Genomic DNA, 20,174 nt, shown 5'->3' with positions numbered 1-20,174 from the left:
TGCGGAAAAATGGCATACTACAATTTTGCAACATTGACAATAAATACATTTACTTATTAATTTTTGAGATATCTGAGTCCTGGCCGAAGTCGGGATTTGAATGCTTTAATAGTTTTAAGATCTGGTTGAATTTCAGTTCCAGTTCGAATTTGAGCAATTCGAATTCTTTTCTCAAATTGACTAGTTGTTCACCTTGTTGATTGGTTTGTTCTTGGGCAAGAAGTAAATGTTTAAGTAATTCTTGAGTATTAGGTTGTTGTACTGGTTGTACTGGCTGCGCCGGTTGTATCTGCTGTACCGGTTGTACCTGTTGTATTTGCTGTATCGGTTGTACTGGTTGTACTGGTGGTACTTGTTGTATTGGAACTGGTTGTATTGGTTGTTGCATCGGTATACGGGAGTCAATTTGCGATGGTAAAGTAATAGTTTCATTGACCTGGTCATCGGAAACAAGATAATCAACATCTTGTTTATTCCTTTTTCTAACATTTTCATGATCTTTCCTGATAATTATCTGATTCAATTCATTCAATAACCGTTCATTATCGTTAAACATTAGGGTTTGATCAACCGGATTTAAACTAGGAAATCGATTTCTAAAATGCCTGATCAAGAATTTGAACCGATTACTTATGGTTCTAGTTTGAATTATATTTGAATTACATTGCTTATTGAACTCTTCTAAAATCACTAACCAAGTTTTATTAGCAAAACCCCTAGTGAAAATAGTATCTTTAAATTTGAAAACCAAATTTAATAATAAATTATCAGTATCATAAGTCCATTGAGGAAACGTTCTTTTATTTGACTTCATGGTGGTATTGGTGGTGTTTTCAATTGGAACTTGAAAATTGGTTGCTTCCACATAGTAATCATCATAACTTGAAGAACCAGCTTCAGTGAATGGTGAAAGTTTAGGCGAGAATTGATTTAAAATGCGACTTGCATTTGCATTTGATGAAGTTTTATTAGATGCTGTTTCATTAATTACATCTCCATGCAATTCTGCTGAGGTGGATCCTGAAAGTACCGAATCTACGCTTTCTGCGTTGGTAATTCCATTACTATCATTTGGTACCCTATTTGATGTTGTTGTTGCAACATTTTCCTTTGGTTCGTTTGACTCGGACTTCAACCTGGTATCATTCGGGTCAAAGATACTATCGAAGTTAGTCAAGTCAAAAGGCATGGCTACCCGTAGGGTCAATCCCTTAAACTTTTCGTTTAGAAAGTCAATTGGGTCTAATTATATATCTATTAGGTGCCCAACACCTTTTTTTTTTTTTTTTGTTTGTTTGGCAGATTTTTTTTGTTGTTCTTTTGTTCTTTTGTTCTTTTGTTCTTTTGTTCTTTTGTTCTTTCTTATTTTTCCCAGTAGATGATAGTGACGAGACCAACTATACACCTCAAAGAACAAAGAAGGGAGTAATTGTTTGGTAAGAAAGCCAGAACTTTGTTAGTTTTTTGAAGGGTTCAAAAAGGGCCAAAAAAATAGAACAAGTAGACAAGAGGAAAAGAGAAAAAATAATCAGTGAATAATAGGTTTATATAATGGTATATATAATCGGCTTCTTATAGATAGATTCATGTAATGGGCCTCATATGTAGATGGGAGAGAATCCTGTCGAGTGGCTGACCCATTGACACTTGCATGGAGTAGCCTTACTAACAAAGAAGGATCTTATGAACGGGTCTTGCAATTTCAATCAGTCAAGACTTGTGAATCTGTAGAAGGTGGTAATGGTAAAATACGCGGGAAACTTGCCTGAAATTCATTTCCCTTATACCAGTTTAGTTGATCAAGTATATATACTTTATGTTGCAGTGCTTAATTGAGTCCCTTTTGTTTACTTTAACCAGCCGATTACTAGTTTCTTCTGTTTTGCTTGTGTATTGCTTCGCTTCAACCTGCCCGGACGCTGGTCTCTGGCATTGTTCGTATAACCGAAGGTTACATTTCCGATGGTGCTTTCGATTTCTGTATTATCAAATGAACGTAAATCATTGAGTGTACGTGTGTTAGTTGGATCTGGTTCGGTTAACTGATAGGACCTGGAATAATCAATTGTCCATTCAATTTGCTCTGACTATTGGCTAATTATGTACTCAATCGACCCAATTTACCTAAAAACAATCGAATTATTATTTGTACACTTGACACAATCCAGTCAATTGAATCAGCTCACCACCCAACCGGATCAACGTATTATCTAAGCGAACGATATACGCCTTGACGGTAGAGCCAGCATATACTGCAAAAAATACTCTTAAAAGTAATTGAAGGTGGGGGAGGTGTTGGTGTACGGGTGGGCATGTATAGAATACGTCAATGTTTTCCGTCGCCACACGCCCTTGCAACCAGTTTACTTTTCAAGCTTCCCCTGTAAACAATCGATGGCTAGTTACAACTGCCAGTGGTGATGAGCAAGTCGTACCAGTATACCAAAGGTTTTATAGACCAACAGGTGAAAGCACTCAATTCTCCGCTAACGGTTGATTTTGAGATCGAAGATATTCTTCAGAAGGAAACCAACGTATCCAAAAGTATATTCAAATGTAATGTTCTCATTCGAAGATACAATCGAAATAAGTACCAATCCCAGGCTATAAATCAAATAATACAGCAGGTATTGAAGAATGAAACAAGCAAGTTGGTTAAGGTGAACGAAAGCTTCATCAAGATACATAGTATTCTTAAAATAATCCTAATACCGGAGAATATAAGCGATGATAACTTACCGGGGAAGTTGAAATTGTTCAATCAATTGATTAATGAATTGCCCCAGCTGAAGTATCTTATTATAAACGAGGTACCACACGAGACGGTTGATGAGTTCAATACCCAACTATCCAATTACGAAGATATAAGGAAACACCTAATCGAATTAAATGAGGTGCTACTATACAAATATGATAAATTAACTTATTTGAAGAATTTAAAACTCAAACTATCAAGCTATACTAATCCCAAAGATATACAGCCCAATCTAATAATGTCAAATGACCATTTACTCTATGATGAAATCAACCGGTTTAGAGTGCTTGTTGAAAAATTATCGTATAAATTATCCGAAAATGAGTTAACCGATATTTTAAATAAACTACAAGATTAAATAGAATGTAAACTTCAAGAATAAACAGAATGTAAACTACAAGATTAAATAGAATGCAAACTTCAAGATTAAATAGAATGTAAACTACAAGATCAAATTGAATGCAAACTTCAAGACTAAACAGAATGTAAACTACAAGATTAAATAGAATGCATTTGCGTTAAATTAATATATAGATTCTCTATAAACCAGTTTAATCAAACAAACCGAATCCCATATCATCATCGGATTCTTCCTTAGCTTCTTCTTTAGCTTCTTCAGCAGCTTCTTCAGCACCACCTTCAGTGGCAGCAGCACCACCAGCAGCAGCACCGGCACCAGCAGTTGGAACAGAAGCTAATTTGGTGTTACCTTCAGCAATCAATTCACTGACATCTTTACCTTCTAATTCTTTTAATAAAGATGATAATCTAGATTCATCAGCTTCAACACCAACGGTTTCTAATAAGGAAGTAATATCAGCAGCTGATGGAGAGGCGTTACCACCTTGAACTAATAATAAATAAGCAGCTAAGTATTTCATTCTTGTCTTTCGGGAGAATAATCAGTTTAAGCTATTGCAGACTATCCTTTGATAATTAAGTTGGGTCAAAAGACTGGAAGTAGTGAAAAGAAAAAAGTTTAACCATTATCCTCCCAAAACATCGGTACTAATTCGAAAATTTTTCAGGGCAAAACACCGGTACACCACAAGACCAGCAAAAAAAACACACACACACATTTTTTCAGCAAAGAAAAAAACAGTCACTCCCATCACGTGAGCGTCGCCCTGCGAAACCAGGGTGGTTCTGCTTACGTAAACAGCGGTTTGACTGAGCACGAAAAAAATTTTGTACGGAAAACTTGTACCAGACTCTGCGATAGTCTATTTTTTTTCAGTATTAGTAGAAGTTAGTTTTTTAATTTTATAGCTTTTCCATACAATCACATTAATCAATATGGCTGAAACTAGTATGTATACCTGGAAACAAGATCAGTGAATGCAGTGACGAGGACTTGGGATGGAATAGATTGAGGGATGAAGTAGAGGAGGTGAAGTAGAGGAGGTGAAGTAGAGATGAAGAAAGCAGGGAAGAAGTCAAAGATCAATGGAGACTGAAGGGAACTGATTAGTCAAGAACTTGATACTAACCCAATGTGTAGCTGACAGAAAGAAGAGAGTCTTCAAAACCTTCTCTTACAGAGGTGTTGACTTGAAAGATTTATTAGAATTAGACACTGAAGAATTTTCCAAATTATGTGGTGCCAGAGTTAGAAGAAGATTCTCTAGAGGTTTAGGTTCTAAACCAATGGGTTTCATTGCTAAATTGAGAGCTGCCAAATTAGCTGCTCCAGAAAATGAAAAACCAGCTATTGTCAAAACTCACTTAAGAAACATGATTGTTGTTCCAGAAATGATTGGTTCAGTTGTTGGTGTTTACAATGGTAAAGTTTTCAACACTGTTGAAATTAAACCAGAAATGGTTGGTCACTACTTGGGTGAATTCTCCATTTCTTATACTCCAGTTAGACACGGTAGAGCTGGTAACGCCTCTACCAGATTCATTCCATTAAGATAAGTGTAATGTACCATAACTCTTTGAACAACGTTCATCTTTCCTTCAACCTCTTGCCCTTTTATACTAAATATATATAAATAATTATTATTTAATCCATAGTATTATGGGGGTTGTATTAATCTTAACGATATACTTTAAATTTGAAATATTTGTAGTGCCTCATTTTGACTGAATTGATCGAAATGAGAAATTTTTCACTTACTTTGATCTTTGCTAAATTACCAAGCTAATGGCTTTCAATGATGCTATAAAAGATATATCATACGGTGGTATTGCTGGAAGTCTTGCTAAAGTTATTGAATTTCCCTTTGATACTATCAAAGTTAGATTACAGTCTCTGCCAAATTTTCAACATGAATCAACCTGGACCACCATTAAATATACTTGGAATAAAGAAGGTTTGGTAGATGGGTTTTATAAAGGATTAAAAGCTCCAATGATGGGTGCTTTCATGGAAAGCGCAGTGCTTTTCCTATCTTATAATTCATCTACAAATTGCTTATCAAACTTAACCAATAGTTCAAAAGATTTATTATGGATTCAAAGTTTAAGTGGTGGGTTTGCTGGGTTTTTTGCATCTTTCGTATTAACTCCAGTTGAATTAATTAAATGTAATTTACAAGTATCCAATCTTAATACTAATCATAAAACTTATAACTATTCTTCAATGATAAAACAAGTCTTGAGAAATGATGGAATAACCGGGTTATGGAAAGGTCTTAGCTCAACCATCATTAGAGAAAGTGGTGGTACCGCTATTTGGTTCAGCACTTATGAAGTATCAGTTAAATATTTAAACCAAATTAATCCTGATTTCGAAAGTTTTAACCTTTTATCTAGTGGTGCATTATCCGGTATCACTTTCAATTTATCAATGCACCCAATTGATACCATTAAATCAAACATTCAAACTTTTGATATGTTAAATCAAAACCTGAAAGTTAAACCTGATTTCGTACAAACAACTAGGAAATTGGTTCAAACGGGTGGTATCAAAAGTTTATATCATGGATTAGGTATAACCTTGATTAGAGCTATACCTGCTAATGCCATGATTTTTTACCTTTATGATTTCTTAAAGAGAAATTTTTAACCTTTTATTTATTGAACATAGAAATTATAGAACATATATATTATAAAAAAACATAGAATTAAAATTATAAATAGGCAACATCGTAAACGTCATCGGTATTTAAGAAATCTGATCCAAGCTCATAAAGGTTCTTCCAATGGCCCTCTTTTATGTAACTTGGGAAATCAGCATCGCCCCATATTCTGGATTTCAATCCATAAGCATGAACTTTATCGAAAACTTGCTCCAACATAATTGAAGCATCCTCATTGAATTTATCTAATCTCGAATTCTTGATAAATTCTTTTGTTCCAATTATCTCCTCCATTGATCCAGAAGCAACTTTACCTAATTGGGCATATCTTTGCAATACTCTCTCATCAATATCTAATTTACCAAAATCGGCTAATGGAACATCAACAAATACGTATCTTTTGGTTTCTTGTTCAATTAACCCCCATGGAATATTCCCAGTAATAGTAAGAATGATTGGTCCTTCATGGTATGTTTGGGTGGTGGTATCATAGTAAGCAAGGTAATCATTCTCAATAAATCTTTGCAATGATTTTTGCAACACTTTGTATGTTTCATTAGCATCAGTCTTGAAATCAAGCCATAAATATAATGGAGTCTCCGGTGAGTTATAGAATACACCAAATTTCGACTTGGTTTCTTCTAATAAAGGCAGAGCTTCTTTGGTTGTGTCAACATACTTCATTTCGGGATTAGAGTAACTCAAAATCTCGAATAATTTATCAAAATATAATTTATCCAAGGTATTTTCTGGTTCTAAGAAAATTTGATTATGACCAACGTAGATTGAACTGTCATTAAATGACTTCAATCTCAGAGGATTCGATTCTGGGTCTTCCTTACGTCTTTCTGTTTCCTCCGCAGTTTCAACCGCAGTAGCTTGTAAAGTATAGTTTTCTGGAAAGTACCAAATATCAGCTTCTATACTCTGAGCTCCTGCTCCCAAGGCTTCAGTTAATGGTGCATATCTCCAATAATCATTATGTGAATGAATTGGCTTAACGGAAACATCACGATTCAAGCTTTCACTAGTTAAATATTTGGAGCAGTATCTACCACCAAGAAATTCAAAATGACCATCATAATCATTTTCTTCATGAATAGTGGTTTGATTATAAACAGTTTCGTTTATAATTGGAACCGGTGCCTGAGTCTCACTTTGAGAAGTGAATAACGGTCTGAATACGTTAATCATACTTACTTACTATACTTCTAAATCAAATAGTTTAGGGGGCCAATTGCTACTACTTATATACTTTTTTCTGTTGCGTTACAAACGTGGAGTGCTTAAAGGAAATCTCACAGTCCTTGCTAATTTTATCTCACGGCCTGCTAGTTCTGTTCTTCCGGCTATCTAGTCCTATCTGATATCATCTTACGAGGTTAGCAGCATAAAGAGTGACTCCTGTGAAGAGACCGCAGAGGACTGGCAGGCTATTTTTAGTTCTGTAGGATTTGAACCTGTAAAATTGACGTATTTCGCCTTTTGACAGCCATCTGCTTTTGACAGGCATCGCCCTTTTTGGATAAGATGTTTCCATTGGCCATGTGAGTAACATTATGACTGGCCTGGCACCTGAGCCTGTTGGCCGGTGCTTAGTCTGGTGCTTAGGGTCTGTCTGAGCTGGACCTACAAAGAGGAGTAGAAGATTCTCAATTGATGCTTTAGTCTTAATGCATACGGCTCAAAAGACATATCAGTCATGCCTTGAAAGGAAATTCCCTCATATATCCGATAAATTTGGCCCTTTGTGATAGTGTCTTAAGAAAGGTGGCAATAAATTATGTATTAAGTAGTAGATAATATCTTACAGGAAGGTGGCAATAAATTATGTATTAAGTAGTAGTGTTACAATGATGAAATGTTAATCAAGACTTGACATGATTTCTTCGAGGTAATGGCTGATGTTGTTAATCTTATTGATGGTATTATTGGTTAGGATATCATCAAAGTTGTTATCTATTCTTAGTTTAACTTGAATGAAATTAATAACCTTGCTGAAAGTTTCGAATAAAAGATTAGCATCAAATTTGTTAATTATTTCTTCGTCGCTATCTTTAAAAGGAGTCTTTAAGGTTTTATCTGATTTTAATAGTTTCAATTGGGTATGATCTTTATTAAAATCTAACTTTAAAAACTTTGTCAATACAATAAGACTTGCTAGTATCGCAATTAATGAACATGCAATATCTAATGAAAATTCTGGATATTTTTTCCACATCTCTTTACCAAAAGTAATTAAGCTTTCGTCTTGCCACCAAGGCTTACTATTATCATTATGACTAGTTTGGGTAATTCCAATAACAGTTGGGCGTTCTTTTGTATTGTTACCAAATTTTCCTAATCCTAATTCGAATAATTTTGAAACCTCTAAAACCTGTCTAATAAGCATGATTAAATTATTTATTCTTTCACCTGATAATTCATTGATTAAAGTAGGTAATTCTGTCACTTTAGTAAAATTATTCAGTGATATTTCATTAAAATATTCTAATTTTGTTTTTTTATCATTATTAAATTCGTAAATCTTAAAAGTAAATAAATTTTTTAATTGAAACCCATTTTGTAAAATAATACAGTATCTCGACATAAAAGTTGATGCTAAAACCGATGAATTTATAACCAAGATTTCAGAATCATTGTTAATTAATTCTAATCGGAATAAATTTTTTTCAATAAAGTCATTAAAGGAATTTGAAAATTGGTTGTTGTCATGTATTTCATTACGATTTATCTCTTCCAATAAATCATCAAATTTTTTCATTGCATAAATGAATGAAGTTGAATCGTTAAACTTCTTATCATTATTAATTAAGTCCGGTAAACTAAATCGATGAGTTAAATTCTTTAAATTAAAATAATCATCATCATTACCTGGTAGGATAATTTTAGAATTATAAGCATCAATTTCAAGTTTTTCTTCTTTAAAAATTTTGGATATCTTATCATATGGATACCCTTGTTTGTATCTAAACATGATTAAATTATTTATCCAATATGACCATATTAATCTCATTAATACTTCCCTTTCATATATTTGTCTTCGATTAAAGGGTAATCCATCATCTTGTAGAACTTCTAAATATCTATTATAATGAATGATTTGATATATTCTTGAACTCAATTCATTATACTTATCTAAATCTCGTTTATAACTTCTAGTTTTTGACATGAATGAAAATGTTAAAAACATTCCAAAATCACTTAAATTATCCCAATACTTTAATGCTTTTCTTATCCAAAAATCATCATCTGATTCAATCAAGTCGGATTTATTTAAGCTTAAAGTGGCTATTAGTGAATGTAATATCGAACTATCTTGACGTAATGATAGTCTTTCGATAAATATTTCTTGACTTGGTAAAAATTTATGATCTAAATGATTGAACTTATAGTAATAATTAAGTAATTGGCTTAAAACTTCCCATGTTGGTAATTCATAGTGTTCTAATTCTAAAGGATCAAATGGTGACTTATGCCTTGACTCGTTTTCGATCGTTTTCTTGGGTTTGGCACATGATGATGATGAGTTTGTTGATGTGCTTGGTGCATTCAGTATTGGAGATTTGGAGGATGATTTAGTAGGTGGTTGATCAATATCCATACTTTTGAAATCCGATCCAGTCGGATGTTTTAAAGCAGACGTAGTGGACTCGGGGCCATCTAATTTTTCGTGGTTTTTTACCTTGATCAGTGATGATTCACCGGGTATCATTGATGCTCTTGAATGATCTAACGGTGGTAAAATTGGTTTACCTTCACGATTATGACTAAATTTAGCTAAAGATGAATGATTTCTTAGACTTGGACTACGGGAATAAGATTGTGGTACTGGTGGATAAGGGTGGCGGGGGTAGCTATAGTAAGGATACCTTCTCTCTAGTTCACGATCTCTTGATGAGCAATCTTTATTAGAATCACCGCTTTTAATAGAAGACTCTTTATCCAGTGACGAGCCTGGTTGAGGAGCCGGTGGTGGTGGTGGTAGCATATGAGGAGGAGGGGGTGGTGGACCATAACCAGGTATATGAGGAGGTGGAGGGGGCCAATGACGAGGATGGGGATAATCACCGGGGCTATTGCTACCAGGAGGAGGACCACCGGGACCAAATGGAGGAGGACCGTAGAACATCAAGTGAGGTGGTGGTGGTGGTGGAGGTGGGTATCCCATCATATGCGGCGGAGGAGGCGGCGGAGGCCAATGATGACGGAAATGGGAAGGCATAGGAGGTGGTGGTGGTAAATGATTATAAAAGTTAGCTACTGCACCAGGAGTATCACTTGGGGTCTCACTTGGGGGGTAATGGTGCCTATAATCGTAGACGGGATAGCCATATATGGAGTGAGGTTGTTTTGAAGAAGATTCTGCAGAAGAAGCAAGATGGGCAGGTCTAAAATCAGCATAAGAAGTTGAAGCATAAGAAATGGTGGGAGAAATTGGTTTTGAATCATTTGAGCTCGAGTTAAATCTATTGTGTTGATCTAATAAGAACTGATTCAACCCATCTCTTATACTCGAGCTACCATTGGAGCCACGAGGACTGATCAATTTAGATGAATTTGAATTTGAATTGGTCGAATTATTTTCATAATCGGTGATTGAATTTGGCTTCAAATTTTTAGCATTTCTTGAAATTGGATTCTCTAGTTCTGTACTTGATCTCTTTTTCCTTCTACCACCTCTCATACTGGCTACGAAAACACATTCGATCCCTAGAAATTGACAATTTGAGCAAACTTTTGGATTATCGGGTATGATTTTATTATTAGTATCAAGGGTCTTCACCACATTCACCGGTTCTCCATCACATTTTATCTTCTTTTCTCGACACGACAAACATGCCCTTCTCGCAACAGGACGTCTGTTAGCGTTGCTCTTCTGTGAACTTACTGGAGAACTTTCAGACATTCGATATATAGCTTTCCATGTATAAACTGAAAAAGGGTACGGTTATTGTAATCTCCAAATACGGTAGAAAGTCTTGACAGAAAACTGATTTTTTTGTCTTACTTTCACCAATCCTTTCTCCTTTGGATTTTATTAAAGTATCAACGTTCAACTGATCAAGAATCTCTGATTCTGTAAGGTAGATTTATATCCCGATCTTATAATAGTTTCGGTGTTCCAATTTCACCAGATTTTTTTCCTCGTTCGGGCTCCTTTTTTTAAACTTTTCCAGAAATCCTTTTGGGCTTTGGGTTTTTGCAGTACAACTCTACACCAATAGTATCTAAATCATATATATATATATATATATTATATAAACGTATATATTTAAGGGGACGAGTTTTTCAATCTCAAGACTTTCAAGATTTCAACTAATTTTACACTACCAGTAAGTAACTCTTCTTTGAAATAAAATAAAAAGGCAGCAGTACTTATGGATTGCACAAGTTTAACCGATAATCCACGGTATAAACCTTCAAGGCCTTCTTCGTGGATGATTTTTTTGATTTCTTGAGCCATTGATAATTTAATTTCTTCATCGGTTTTCTCAGCCAATTTTTCCTTCTTGACGTGCATTCTTGATTTCAAAGTGATATAAGGATAAGTCAAGGCCGTGGCAATCAATTTTCCAAAAGCACCAATGAAAAAGGCCTTGATGGCAGTGAAGGAATGCTTACCATTAGAAGCAATGATGATATTCTTTATTTGTTCAAATATAGTATATTGAATGATTGGGTTAATAACAAGCACTAAAGCTGGGAAAACTCCCGCAAATAAGGTTGAAACCCCATCGGTTTCAATGATATTCATAATCGTTTTAACAGTCGAGCTAGTGGCCTCGCCTTCCTTCTTTTTAGCAGTCATCATTCGAGTGTTGGCGACCCAAAATGGATTAGATCCAACACAAGTAATAGCACCAGCAATTGCACCAGTGATAATCGATTGAAACGTACTCAATCCTCTGCCCGGTCTCCGGCTAGTAGAATTGGCCTTCAAGAAAATATTAGAAGTAAATTCATAAAAGTAATAATAGATAAAATTAGTCAAAGTAATCCCATACAATGCACTTTCTAATCCAGAGTATAATCCAAAGATTCCCTTTTCGTGAATAATCTCTTTGGCTGCTTGGTATGACGACGACTTAACCAACCCGTTAATGAGCTTCAAGTGTATCTCCTTCACTTCCACCGGTTCCTCTTTGACTTCCTCAATCTCCTGCTGCTTCTTCTTCTTGGTGGTCTGGGCTAATGTCGATAATGTCACCAATGGGTACGTTACCACCATCGACAACGCTCCTCCACCGGCTCCCGCAATTGCGTGGGCGATCTCTTCTGCTTGGGCCATTCTGTCTTCAACTAGCTTGTCTTGCTTACTCTGATCAACGCGTCAATTCTCTCTTATAAAGAAAAGTAGCTGGAAATGAAAACAAATCGGCTCCTTCTTTCAACCGTGGTTATATCGGCGATGTCACATGGAATAGAAAAAACTTTTTTGTGGGGAAACGAAAGTATGCTCGTACGATTTACCATAGGCTTCCATATTAGGAAGTCGACAAAGTAATACCAGCCAGACTTGTAGTTGACTTCCGTATTAGGCAGTCTATGAAATAATACAGCCATTTATTTCTATATGTTTCCTGATTAGGAAGTCTGGGTTTTTTATAAATAAAGTATGAGAACGAGATGAAAAATAAGCTGATTTAATACTCCTTCTTCAATTGCAAGATGGAAACCAGTAGAGGAATACTTAAGAAGCTTGGACTTTTCGGGGTGACGGCCATAACGTTCTATGTTGTTGGGAAGAAACATATACAGAAGAGAAATGACGAGAAACACCGTTTGCAGACCGATGCTAGAATAGATAGTGAATTTGATGAATTTTCAACAAAAGTTCGAAGATTAGGATTTCCTGAAAATAAGCCAAATTTCAACTATGAAGAAAGACCAGAGGATCTGAAATACGTTGGGAAAGGAGACAGTTATTCCACCCGTAAAGGAGGAGACCGATTTACATATACTGCACTTTTCAGTAGAGATGATGGAGAAAAATAGAAATACTTATGCATTTTAAAGAAGGAATATATAAGACTGTAAATAGTAATACAACTTTATTTAAGAGAAAGAAATAGTAACACGGTAGTTTAATTTTTAAGTAAATCATCGAAAGCGATTTCGTAAATTAAATTTGATTTGATAAAGTTGTTCAAACACCAACCACATAAGAAATTATCTTGTAATTCTTGTAGAATCATGATAATATTTGATTTTATTTGATCATCACTATTAAATAGGTTAAGTAACAATAATTCAATACCTTTATTTTTATCAAAAATAGTTAAATTACCCCCGTGAATGGAAGAACTTTGTAAACTTGTTGAGGAATTTGGTGGGATAAGATAAGTTATTAATAAGAAAATTTCTAAAGATTTACCACTAATTAAATATTTTAGAATGTTGAACCAAATTTCTCGTTCATCAATTTTAGTATTGACATTATTTAATTTTTGTAAATGATATTGTAAATCAATCATTAAGTTTAATTCATTTGATAAATTTGGTAATGATAAACTATAATTAAATTTACCATCGTATAATAAATCTTGAAACTTTTTTGATATTAATTGATAGCATGATATTTCTAATAATTTATTGGTATCACTATTCCAATAATATCCAATTCCATCTAATAATAATTGTAATTGAGGTTGATCTTGTGTTAATGGATTATTATTAAAATTTTTAGAACTGAGTAATATTCTAATGATTTCGTTAATATGTCTTCTAAAAATTAATTGTATAGTAGTTAAATCATCATTATAATTAAATAATGATAATTGTAAATTTGATAAAAATTTTGCATCTTCTGAAATAATTGAATTTTTAAAAATCATATTTGAATTTACCTCATTAATTTGTGAACTAATGAAAAATTCATTTGAATCTAAATCATATAATAAATCCCATAATTTATCATTATTTTTGAAAAATGGATTAATAGTACCAGCAATAAATGAATCACATTTTTCTAATAAATCAATCTTGGAAACATCGATCATTGGGAACACATTATAATTTGTTAAAAGTCCACTTAATATCCCACCTCCACTAATAATTTTCAATGTTAATAATAAATGATCGATAATTGTTCCACTACTACTTTCATAACTTAAAAAAATGATTTTTTTACCCGTTAATATAGCATTTATTAATATAATTATTGGTGGAGTTTGTAATCCATAAATAGTCAATTCATTATTAAAGATTTGTGAAGATAATTTTGCATTTAAAATATTGATTAAATTTGGTTTAAAATTTAAATCAGTTGGATTTAAATAATCTCCAATTGTATCCGGTAATATAATCATTGGAATCTTTATTGGTATATTCATATTATTGAATTGAATAATTGAATTGAAACTTAAATCTTTTCTAATAAATAAATCTTCATTACTAGTTTTAATTCCTAATAATTTGTTTCTAAAATTTTCATCATAATAAATCTTATCATTTATCGGTAAATCTAATATTGATGTAATTAATAACTTCTTAATAATTGATGCTTGACTGGTTATTGAATTAACATCGAAATTTTTAGTATTAATTGATTCAAATAACTCTGCTAATATTTCAATCTTATTATTATTGAAATATTTATCTAAGCAGATCAATAATAATGGTTTGAAATTCTTGAAAAATGATAATTTGGTTATTATACTCAATGATTTAATAATGGATCCTCTTTTAAAATTATTATCTTTCAAATTATTAACAATTGTATACAAATAATATGGTTCCTTTTCACAAGTTTTATCATATAAATACTGTAATTCTCCTGTGGTTTGGTTTCTATAAAGTAAAAACAACGTATAATCTTCTTCTCTCTTATGTATTTGATCTGGAATCATCAACTCTGGTAAAAATGCCAATTCTGATATCCCACTAATCTCTTTGGGGTATTGATGAATTAAAGATGGTCCTTTATCAATATGAAACTCAGCAGTTATTATATATTCAATATTAGCATATCTGCTTTTGCCATTTACTAGCCCGTTGCCTCCAACATGATACTCGGAACTCATCTTGCTGAATATTTAAACTGAACAAACTCTTATAATTGAAAAAAAAAACGCTAATTAACTAAAGCTTTATTTATCTTTGAAGAAAAAACCGTACCTGGTTTTTCTCGCAGGCCGTCAAAATTTTATTCAATTTTTTTTTTCGTTTTTTCAATTTCAAATTGAAAAATTCGAGATTTAACTCAAAAGAACAGCTTCAGTTGGTAGTTCAAAGGACGTGGAAAAGCCCTTGGGAACTGGAGAGGACGCTGTTTCAGGACAAGCGTGGGCACATTCAGGTTCTTAACAAACTCGTAGTTTGGGAACGGCTGATGATTGAGAAATTAAACGAGTTTTTGAACAATAAATCGCGTAATCGTCACTCAGATTATATGTAGAGGTATATCAAAGGGTGATACAAGATTCAATAAACAAAGTTTATATTGATAACAAAATACACAAATGAAGATAAAAATACATTAATTGGGAAGAAATTTAATTATCAAAGTAGTCAGCCATTTCTTGATCTAATTCTTCGATGGATTTTTTAGATCTTTTAACTGGTTTCTTTTTATTGGCCTTTGGTTTGACTTGTTGTTGTAATTTTTTCTTTTGTTGTAATTTTTGCTTCAACTTTAAGCCTTTAGCTAATTCATTTTTAGCAACTTGAGGTTGAGGGTTGTTAGCAGTAATTCTGGAAGCCAAAGGTTTTTTAGAAGGATCAATGATTAATTCTAATTTTAATTTACTTGAACCACCATCGATTGGAGCGTTGTTATATTTTTCAACAGCCAAAGCTGCGGATTTATGGTTTTTAAAGATAATGGTGGCAATACCTTTGAATTGTCCCTTTTCATTATAGCTTAATGAAATGGTTTGAACTGGACCAACTTGCGATTGGAAAAAATCCTATATGAATTGTTAGTTATTTGATCAACAAATGTAAAAATTGTTTAGTTGACATGTGACTCGTATTCTTACTATACCGTCTGATGGGACATTACTATACCGTCTGATGGGACATTACTATACCGTCTGATGGGACATTACTATATAGGTCTGGTTGGTTCTACTGGTTTCGATTTTGACCTGACTGTTCCCTCCGTAGAATCATTGGTATACCTCATTGACATTGACTCTATATTGACTTGAAGCACCTTGACTTCATTGACTTCACATTGACTATCATATTAACTTGGCGCATCGCATGACTTTGATTATATTGACAATGACATGACATGACTCACTAGGACCAGCCTAGTGCTTTACTCAATTTGGAGTAGCATAACTTAATAGCTCCCCGGCTTCATTAGATACTGTGTCAGAACACCATGACATCAGTTGAGTCAGTCAATACGGAGTCAAAGTCGGATTGAATCACGACAAAGTCTAATCTCCAGACGGAGTACGAGTCGGATCCAGACGGAGTACGAGTCGGATCCAGACGGAGTGGTCAGACCAGCAAGAAATGCCAGTCTTAACATCACGATTAGTCCGTGAGTCGTTCGCCAAAGCGAGTTACATTCCAGATAATCCAGTCTTGTGAACGATAATCAGTGTCAATCGCCAAAGCGAGTCACATTCCAGTTCCAGAGGGGTCTCTCAGCCCTAAGACAGGTGCTTAACCGACGTCGGATCGTGCCAGAAAATCAAAACAGACGTAGCAGACATAGCACATATAGTAGCCATAAAAGCAACAGACATAGCACGTATAGTAGCCATAAAGCAACAGACATCACACGTATAGTAGCCATAAAACAACAGACATAGCAGACATAGCAAAGCCATCCATGGATAGCAAGCGTACAAGCTATAGCACGCGTACAAGCTATAGCATAGACACTAATGCAATAAATAAAAACATACCCTAATACCATCTTGTTTGATATCTCTTGGTAAACCTTGAGCAACAACTTTAGTAGCATAACTTAAGTCAACCGCAGGTTGACTGACTTTTGGTTTAGCAGCAACAACCGGCTTTTTGAAAACAATTGGTTTTTTATTGGAAGAACCAACTTTTTTACCAACTTTAGTAGCACCACCCTTTTTAACAAAAGGTTTTTTGGCAAACTTTTTTGGTGTTCTGTTGGATGAAATGATATCATCCAATGATTTATCTAATGAAGCAGACATGATTATTGAGTATTCCTTGATAAGTAGATAAGTAGATTCCTTGATAAGTAGATTACTTGATAAGTAGATTAGTAGATTGTAAAATTAGACGCTGAAAATTTGTTCACTTTTAAGGGCGTGGCGTTGGGTTTTGTTTGCTGGTTGGGTATTTGCTGGTTACGATGTTGCAGGTTGGGTTCCGTGTTTTGCAGGTTGGGTGGCAGCTGGGGGTCGGGTCTTTTGCTAATTGTTTAAGTATCTTAGTATTCATGCTGTTTCGTTATTCACTGGTATTGGCCTTGTGGATTGGATTACCTGGTGGAATACCAGGAATTGGAATATGGAATTGGAATATGGAATTGGATATGGAATTGGAATATGGAATTGGAATACTTGTGTCTATGAAAAGAGGGATTCTGGGGTAGATGCAAGATTTTGTAGCTGCCAATGCAGCCTGTTGTATCAGATAGAAAGGAACAATGAAACTGAAAGGACATTGGAGCAGTGAAGCTGGAATTGTAGATACTAATTGATGGTCAGGTAATAAATTGATATTTAGATGCCAATTGATATTTAGATACTAGTTGATAAATCATATTTAGATACTACTTGATAAATCATATTTAGATACTGATTGATATTTTAGCTATGGATGTAACTAGCTGGACTTGTGAATTGTAGTTACTGATTGATATTTATATAGAAATCGATATTTTAGCTATGGATGCAACAACTGGTAGATGCTGTGAAGTTGATATTTAGATGCTAAATTGATATCTTACCTATGGATGCAACAACGGGCTTGTCAATTGATTGGTATTTAGGTACTCAATTGATATTCTAGCTATGGATGCAACAACTGGACTTGTGGATGCTGTGAAATTGATATTTAGATAATTGATATTTAGATGATTGATATTTAGATGATTGATATTTAGATATTTGATACCTAGATAATTGATATTGTAGATGCTGTGAAATTGTAATGGATATTTAGATAGGAACAGCAAGTTGAGACTAGTTGGTATTTAAATACGAAATTAGTAGATAGCTATGGATCAACCAACGACTTTAGATGCTGTGAAATGAATATGGAGATGCTAATACTTAGATGCTAATTGATGATTAGATAAATGATTGCTATGGATGCAACTGGACTAGTGAATTGTGGTTGCTGATATAAATTGATATTCGCTGATATAAATTGATATTTGCTGATATAAATTGATATTCGCTGACGTAAATTGATACTCGCTGACGTAAATTGATATTCGCTGATNTAAATTGATATTTGCTGATATAAATTGATATTCGCTGACGTAAATTGATACTCGCTGACGTAAATTGATATTCGCTGATGTAAATTGATATTCGCTGGAGGTATTAACGGATTAAAGTAGACATCTATAAGGACAATCTACTCTACAAAGAAACTACAACAAGCCAATAAACATTAATATTACAATATATCACAAGTACGTACCCGCCGTACCAAGTTAATTAATAGCACCATTACAAACCCCTGGTTCGATATGATCCTCTAACCATTTTGCATTTGATTCAAAGTATTTGAAGCAACCAGCACATCTTCCTCCGATCAAATGGCGTTTATTACTTTTAGTGCCTGGAGGATAAATGAAATGAAGGGCTTTTAAATGAGTTTTGAACGTATCTCTTCTTGAAAACCCTCCGGTGGGATGACATTTAGTTCCCGGGTTGATTAATTTTTTAGTTGAATCATCGACTATGGGATCTTTATAAAAGGGGCATTTAAAAGCTTTGAAAGTATTGTGTTTTTTCAAATGACGAGTTAAGTAAGATTTCACTTTGAAATTAGCATGACAATGATGACATTCAAATTTAGTTTCCGAATTGGATTTTTTACGTTTTTTGGGACTTTCTTCTTCTTCAAAGGGCCGTTTTTGCGATTCCAAGTAAAAACCCTGTTTTAAAAACTCCTCGTCCAAGGGACTCAAGTCCGACGACTTCGACGATTGCGGCGATTGGTTCATTGGTTGGTTAAAGTCTTTAAAGTAGTTGTTTTCAAGTCCAATCATATTAAGCGTAAAGTGGGAGGCGGGCACCGGCACCAGTGCTGGTGGCATGGCGGGCACCACCACCGGTGGGGCCACCGGTGGTGCTGGGGGTGGTAAATACATTGGCACCTCTTGTTTAAAAGAATAATCGTACAACTGATCAAACGTCACTTCATAGTCGTTCAAATCACTTTCTAAACTAAACGGTAAATAAGAATTCAAAAATTCCTCATTATTAAATTGTAGTTCTAAATCATCAGCAGCACAATTAGTGGGTCCCTTCCTCTTATTAACAATTTCTTCATTCTTGATGTTTTTAGGAAATAATTCAAATGGTTTCAATAGTAAATATTGTACTAGTTGATATACATTCACTTTAACCGATAATAAATGTTTATTTATTATCAAGTTAAACCTAATATCATTCTTCAATCCTAACATATTTCCATACCTCTAATCGCTACTATCCTTCTTTCATTTCCTTTCAACTGCTTATATACTTAATTCCACAGTTTATACTCTAATTGTTAAACTGATAATGATTGGGCCGAACACGATCCTGCTCTCAGTGCCGTACGAGATAACACCCGGCACCACTGTTTATCTCTACACCTACACCCATACATTCTCTACTCATTCTACCCTACCTACCCTACCCTACCTACCCTAACCTACCCTACCCTACCCTACTCTACTATGCTCCACCCTACCCTACCCTACTCTCTTCCTCATCCCAACTCTCCCTCTGCTGGTCAAAGTTGCAACCCAATTGCAATCGCGGAGGGGATTCGGCAACTAACGCCATTTCCGCGGTCTGAAACAAACCTCCGTACATGTTGTGCCCGTGCACTACCCCCGCGGGAGGGGTGGTGCGCAAGACACCCGTACCTTTTTGCCGCGTGGAATTACGGGATTTGTACACTTCGCTTACACTTTGTTACTTTAAGTATTGTATTAATACTTTGTTAACTATTAATACTATGTTAACTATTAATACTTTGTTAACTATTAATACTAAAGTATTGTATTGTACTTTGTTAACTATTAATAAAGTATTGTATTGTACTTTGTTAACTATTAATAAAGTATTGTATTGTACTTTGTTAACTATTAATAAAGTATTGTATTGTACTTTAAGTATTGTATTGTAAGTGTATTAATACTGTTAACTGATTAATACTTTGAGTAGGTGTATTGTACTTTAAGTATGTGTATTAATACTGTTAACTGATTAATACTTTGAGTA

General features: G+C 34.2%; 13 protein-coding genes across 13 annotated transcripts; 5 read left to right on the top strand and 8 right to left on the bottom strand.

Moving 5' to 3' along the window:
• Positions 1-49: 49 nt before the first annotated feature.
• HYPBUDRAFT_12753 (uncharacterized protein) lies at positions 50-1,241 on the bottom strand (the record flags this gene model as incomplete). The annotated part of the gene is made up of 1 exon (XM_020219379.1): positions 50-1,241. The coding sequence occupies exon 1, from the start codon at positions 1,187-1,189 to the stop codon at positions 50-52; it is 1,140 nt and encodes a 379-aa protein (XP_020075256.1). The 5' UTR covers positions 1,190-1,241.
• A 1,179-nt stretch (positions 1,242-2,420) lies between these two features.
• HYPBUDRAFT_12752 (uncharacterized protein) lies at positions 2,421-3,113 on the top strand (the record flags this gene model as incomplete). The annotated part of the gene is made up of 1 exon (XM_020219378.1): positions 2,421-3,113. One exon carries the CDS (start codon positions 2,421-2,423, stop codon positions 3,111-3,113), a length of 693 nt encoding a protein of 230 aa, XP_020075255.1.
• Positions 3,114-3,306: 193 nt separating this feature from the next.
• RPP2B (ribosomal protein P2) lies at positions 3,307-3,942 on the bottom strand (the record flags this gene model as incomplete). Its single annotated transcript, XM_020219376.1, has 1 exon — positions 3,307-3,942. The coding sequence occupies exon 1, from the start codon at positions 3,634-3,636 to the stop codon at positions 3,307-3,309; it is 330 nt and encodes a 109-aa protein (XP_020075254.1). The 5' UTR covers positions 3,637-3,942.
• Positions 3,943-4,074: 132 nt separating this feature from the next.
• RPS15 (40S ribosomal uS19 domain-containing protein) lies at positions 4,075-4,714 on the top strand. Its single transcript, XM_020219381.1, has one exon. The coding sequence runs from the start codon at positions 4,403-4,405 to the stop codon at positions 4,670-4,672; it is 270 nt and encodes an 89-aa protein (XP_020075253.1). The 5' UTR covers positions 4,075-4,402; the 3' UTR covers positions 4,673-4,714.
• Positions 4,715-4,901: 187 nt separating this feature from the next.
• ARG11 (Arg11p) lies at positions 4,902-5,765 on the top strand (the record flags this gene model as incomplete). The annotated part of the gene is made up of 1 exon (XM_020219375.1): positions 4,902-5,765. One exon carries the CDS (start codon positions 4,902-4,904, stop codon positions 5,763-5,765), a length of 864 nt encoding a protein of 287 aa, XP_020075252.1.
• Positions 5,766-5,829: 64 nt separating this feature from the next.
• On the bottom strand, positions 5,830-6,972 carry HYPBUDRAFT_111734 (uncharacterized protein; the record flags this gene model as incomplete). Its single annotated transcript, XM_020218849.1, has 1 exon — positions 5,830-6,972. One exon carries the CDS (start codon positions 6,970-6,972, stop codon positions 5,830-5,832), a length of 1,143 nt encoding a protein of 380 aa, XP_020075251.1.
• A 670-nt stretch (positions 6,973-7,642) lies between these two features.
• ZCF31 (Zcf31p) lies at positions 7,643-10,867 on the bottom strand (the record flags this gene model as incomplete). The annotated part of the gene is made up of 1 exon (XM_020219374.1): positions 7,643-10,867. Exon 1 carries the CDS (start codon positions 10,685-10,687, stop codon positions 7,643-7,645), a length of 3,045 nt encoding a protein of 1,014 aa, XP_020075250.1. The 5' UTR covers positions 10,688-10,867.
• A 174-nt stretch (positions 10,868-11,041) lies between these two features.
• On the bottom strand, positions 11,042-12,112 carry HYPBUDRAFT_153652 (uncharacterized protein). The gene has a single exon (XM_020221655.1). It carries the CDS (start codon positions 12,068-12,070, stop codon positions 11,054-11,056), a length of 1,017 nt encoding a protein of 338 aa, XP_020075249.1. The 5' UTR covers positions 12,071-12,112; the 3' UTR covers positions 11,042-11,053.
• A 338-nt stretch (positions 12,113-12,450) lies between these two features.
• On the top strand, positions 12,451-12,777 carry HYPBUDRAFT_142525 (uncharacterized protein; the record flags this gene model as incomplete). Its single annotated transcript, XM_020219824.1, has 1 exon — positions 12,451-12,777. One exon carries the CDS (start codon positions 12,451-12,453, stop codon positions 12,775-12,777), a length of 327 nt encoding a protein of 108 aa, XP_020075248.1.
• Positions 12,778-12,866: 89 nt separating this feature from the next.
• On the bottom strand, positions 12,867-14,804 carry MEA1 (Mea1p; the record flags this gene model as incomplete). Its single annotated transcript, XM_020218850.1, has 1 exon — positions 12,867-14,804. One exon carries the CDS (start codon positions 14,802-14,804, stop codon positions 12,867-12,869), a length of 1,938 nt encoding a protein of 645 aa, XP_020075247.1.
• A 471-nt stretch (positions 14,805-15,275) lies between these two features.
• Positions 15,276-16,913, bottom strand: HYPBUDRAFT_112527 (RNA-binding protein; the record flags this gene model as incomplete). The annotated part of the gene is made up of 2 exons (XM_020218907.1): positions 15,276-15,689; positions 16,647-16,913. 2 exons carry the CDS (start codon positions 16,911-16,913, stop codon positions 15,276-15,278), a joined length of 681 nt encoding a protein of 226 aa, XP_020075246.1.
• Positions 16,914-17,184: 271 nt separating this feature from the next.
• HYPBUDRAFT_153651 (uncharacterized protein) lies at positions 17,185-17,844 on the top strand. The gene has a single exon (XM_020221654.1). It carries the CDS (start codon positions 17,233-17,235, stop codon positions 17,398-17,400), a length of 168 nt encoding a protein of 55 aa, XP_020075245.1. The 5' UTR covers positions 17,185-17,232; the 3' UTR covers positions 17,401-17,844.
• Positions 17,845-18,231: 387 nt separating this feature from the next.
• Positions 18,232-19,369, bottom strand: STP1 (Stp1p; the record flags this gene model as incomplete). The annotated part of the gene is made up of 1 exon (XM_020222790.1): positions 18,232-19,369. One exon carries the CDS (start codon positions 19,367-19,369, stop codon positions 18,389-18,391), a length of 981 nt encoding a protein of 326 aa, XP_020075244.1. The 3' UTR covers positions 18,232-18,388.
• Positions 19,370-20,174: the final 805 nt, after the last annotated feature.

The sequence above is a fragment of the Hyphopichia burtonii genome, assembly GCF_001661395.1.
Source record: "Hyphopichia burtonii NRRL Y-1933 unplaced genomic scaffold HYPBUscaffold_6, whole genome shotgun sequence".
NCBI lineage: Eukaryota > Fungi > Ascomycota > Pichiomycetes > Serinales > Debaryomycetaceae > Hyphopichia > Hyphopichia burtonii.
Note: the sequence above shows the minus strand (reverse complement) of the source record. Positions and strands in the feature narration are given on the sequence as shown.

What these genes read in the sequence shown, in the direction of transcription:
- RPS15 (XM_020219381.1), top strand. Translation starts at nt 4,403, where the DNA reads ATGGGTTTCATTGCTAAATTGAGAGCTGCCAAATTAGCTGCTCCAGAA.
- HYPBUDRAFT_153652 (XM_020221655.1), bottom strand. Translation starts at nt 12,070, where the DNA reads ATGGCCCAAGCAGAAGAGATCGCCCACGCAATTGCGGGAGCCGGTGGA.
- HYPBUDRAFT_153651 (XM_020221654.1), top strand. Translation starts at nt 17,233, where the DNA reads ATGGAATTGGAATATGGAATTGGATATGGAATTGGAATATGGAATTGG.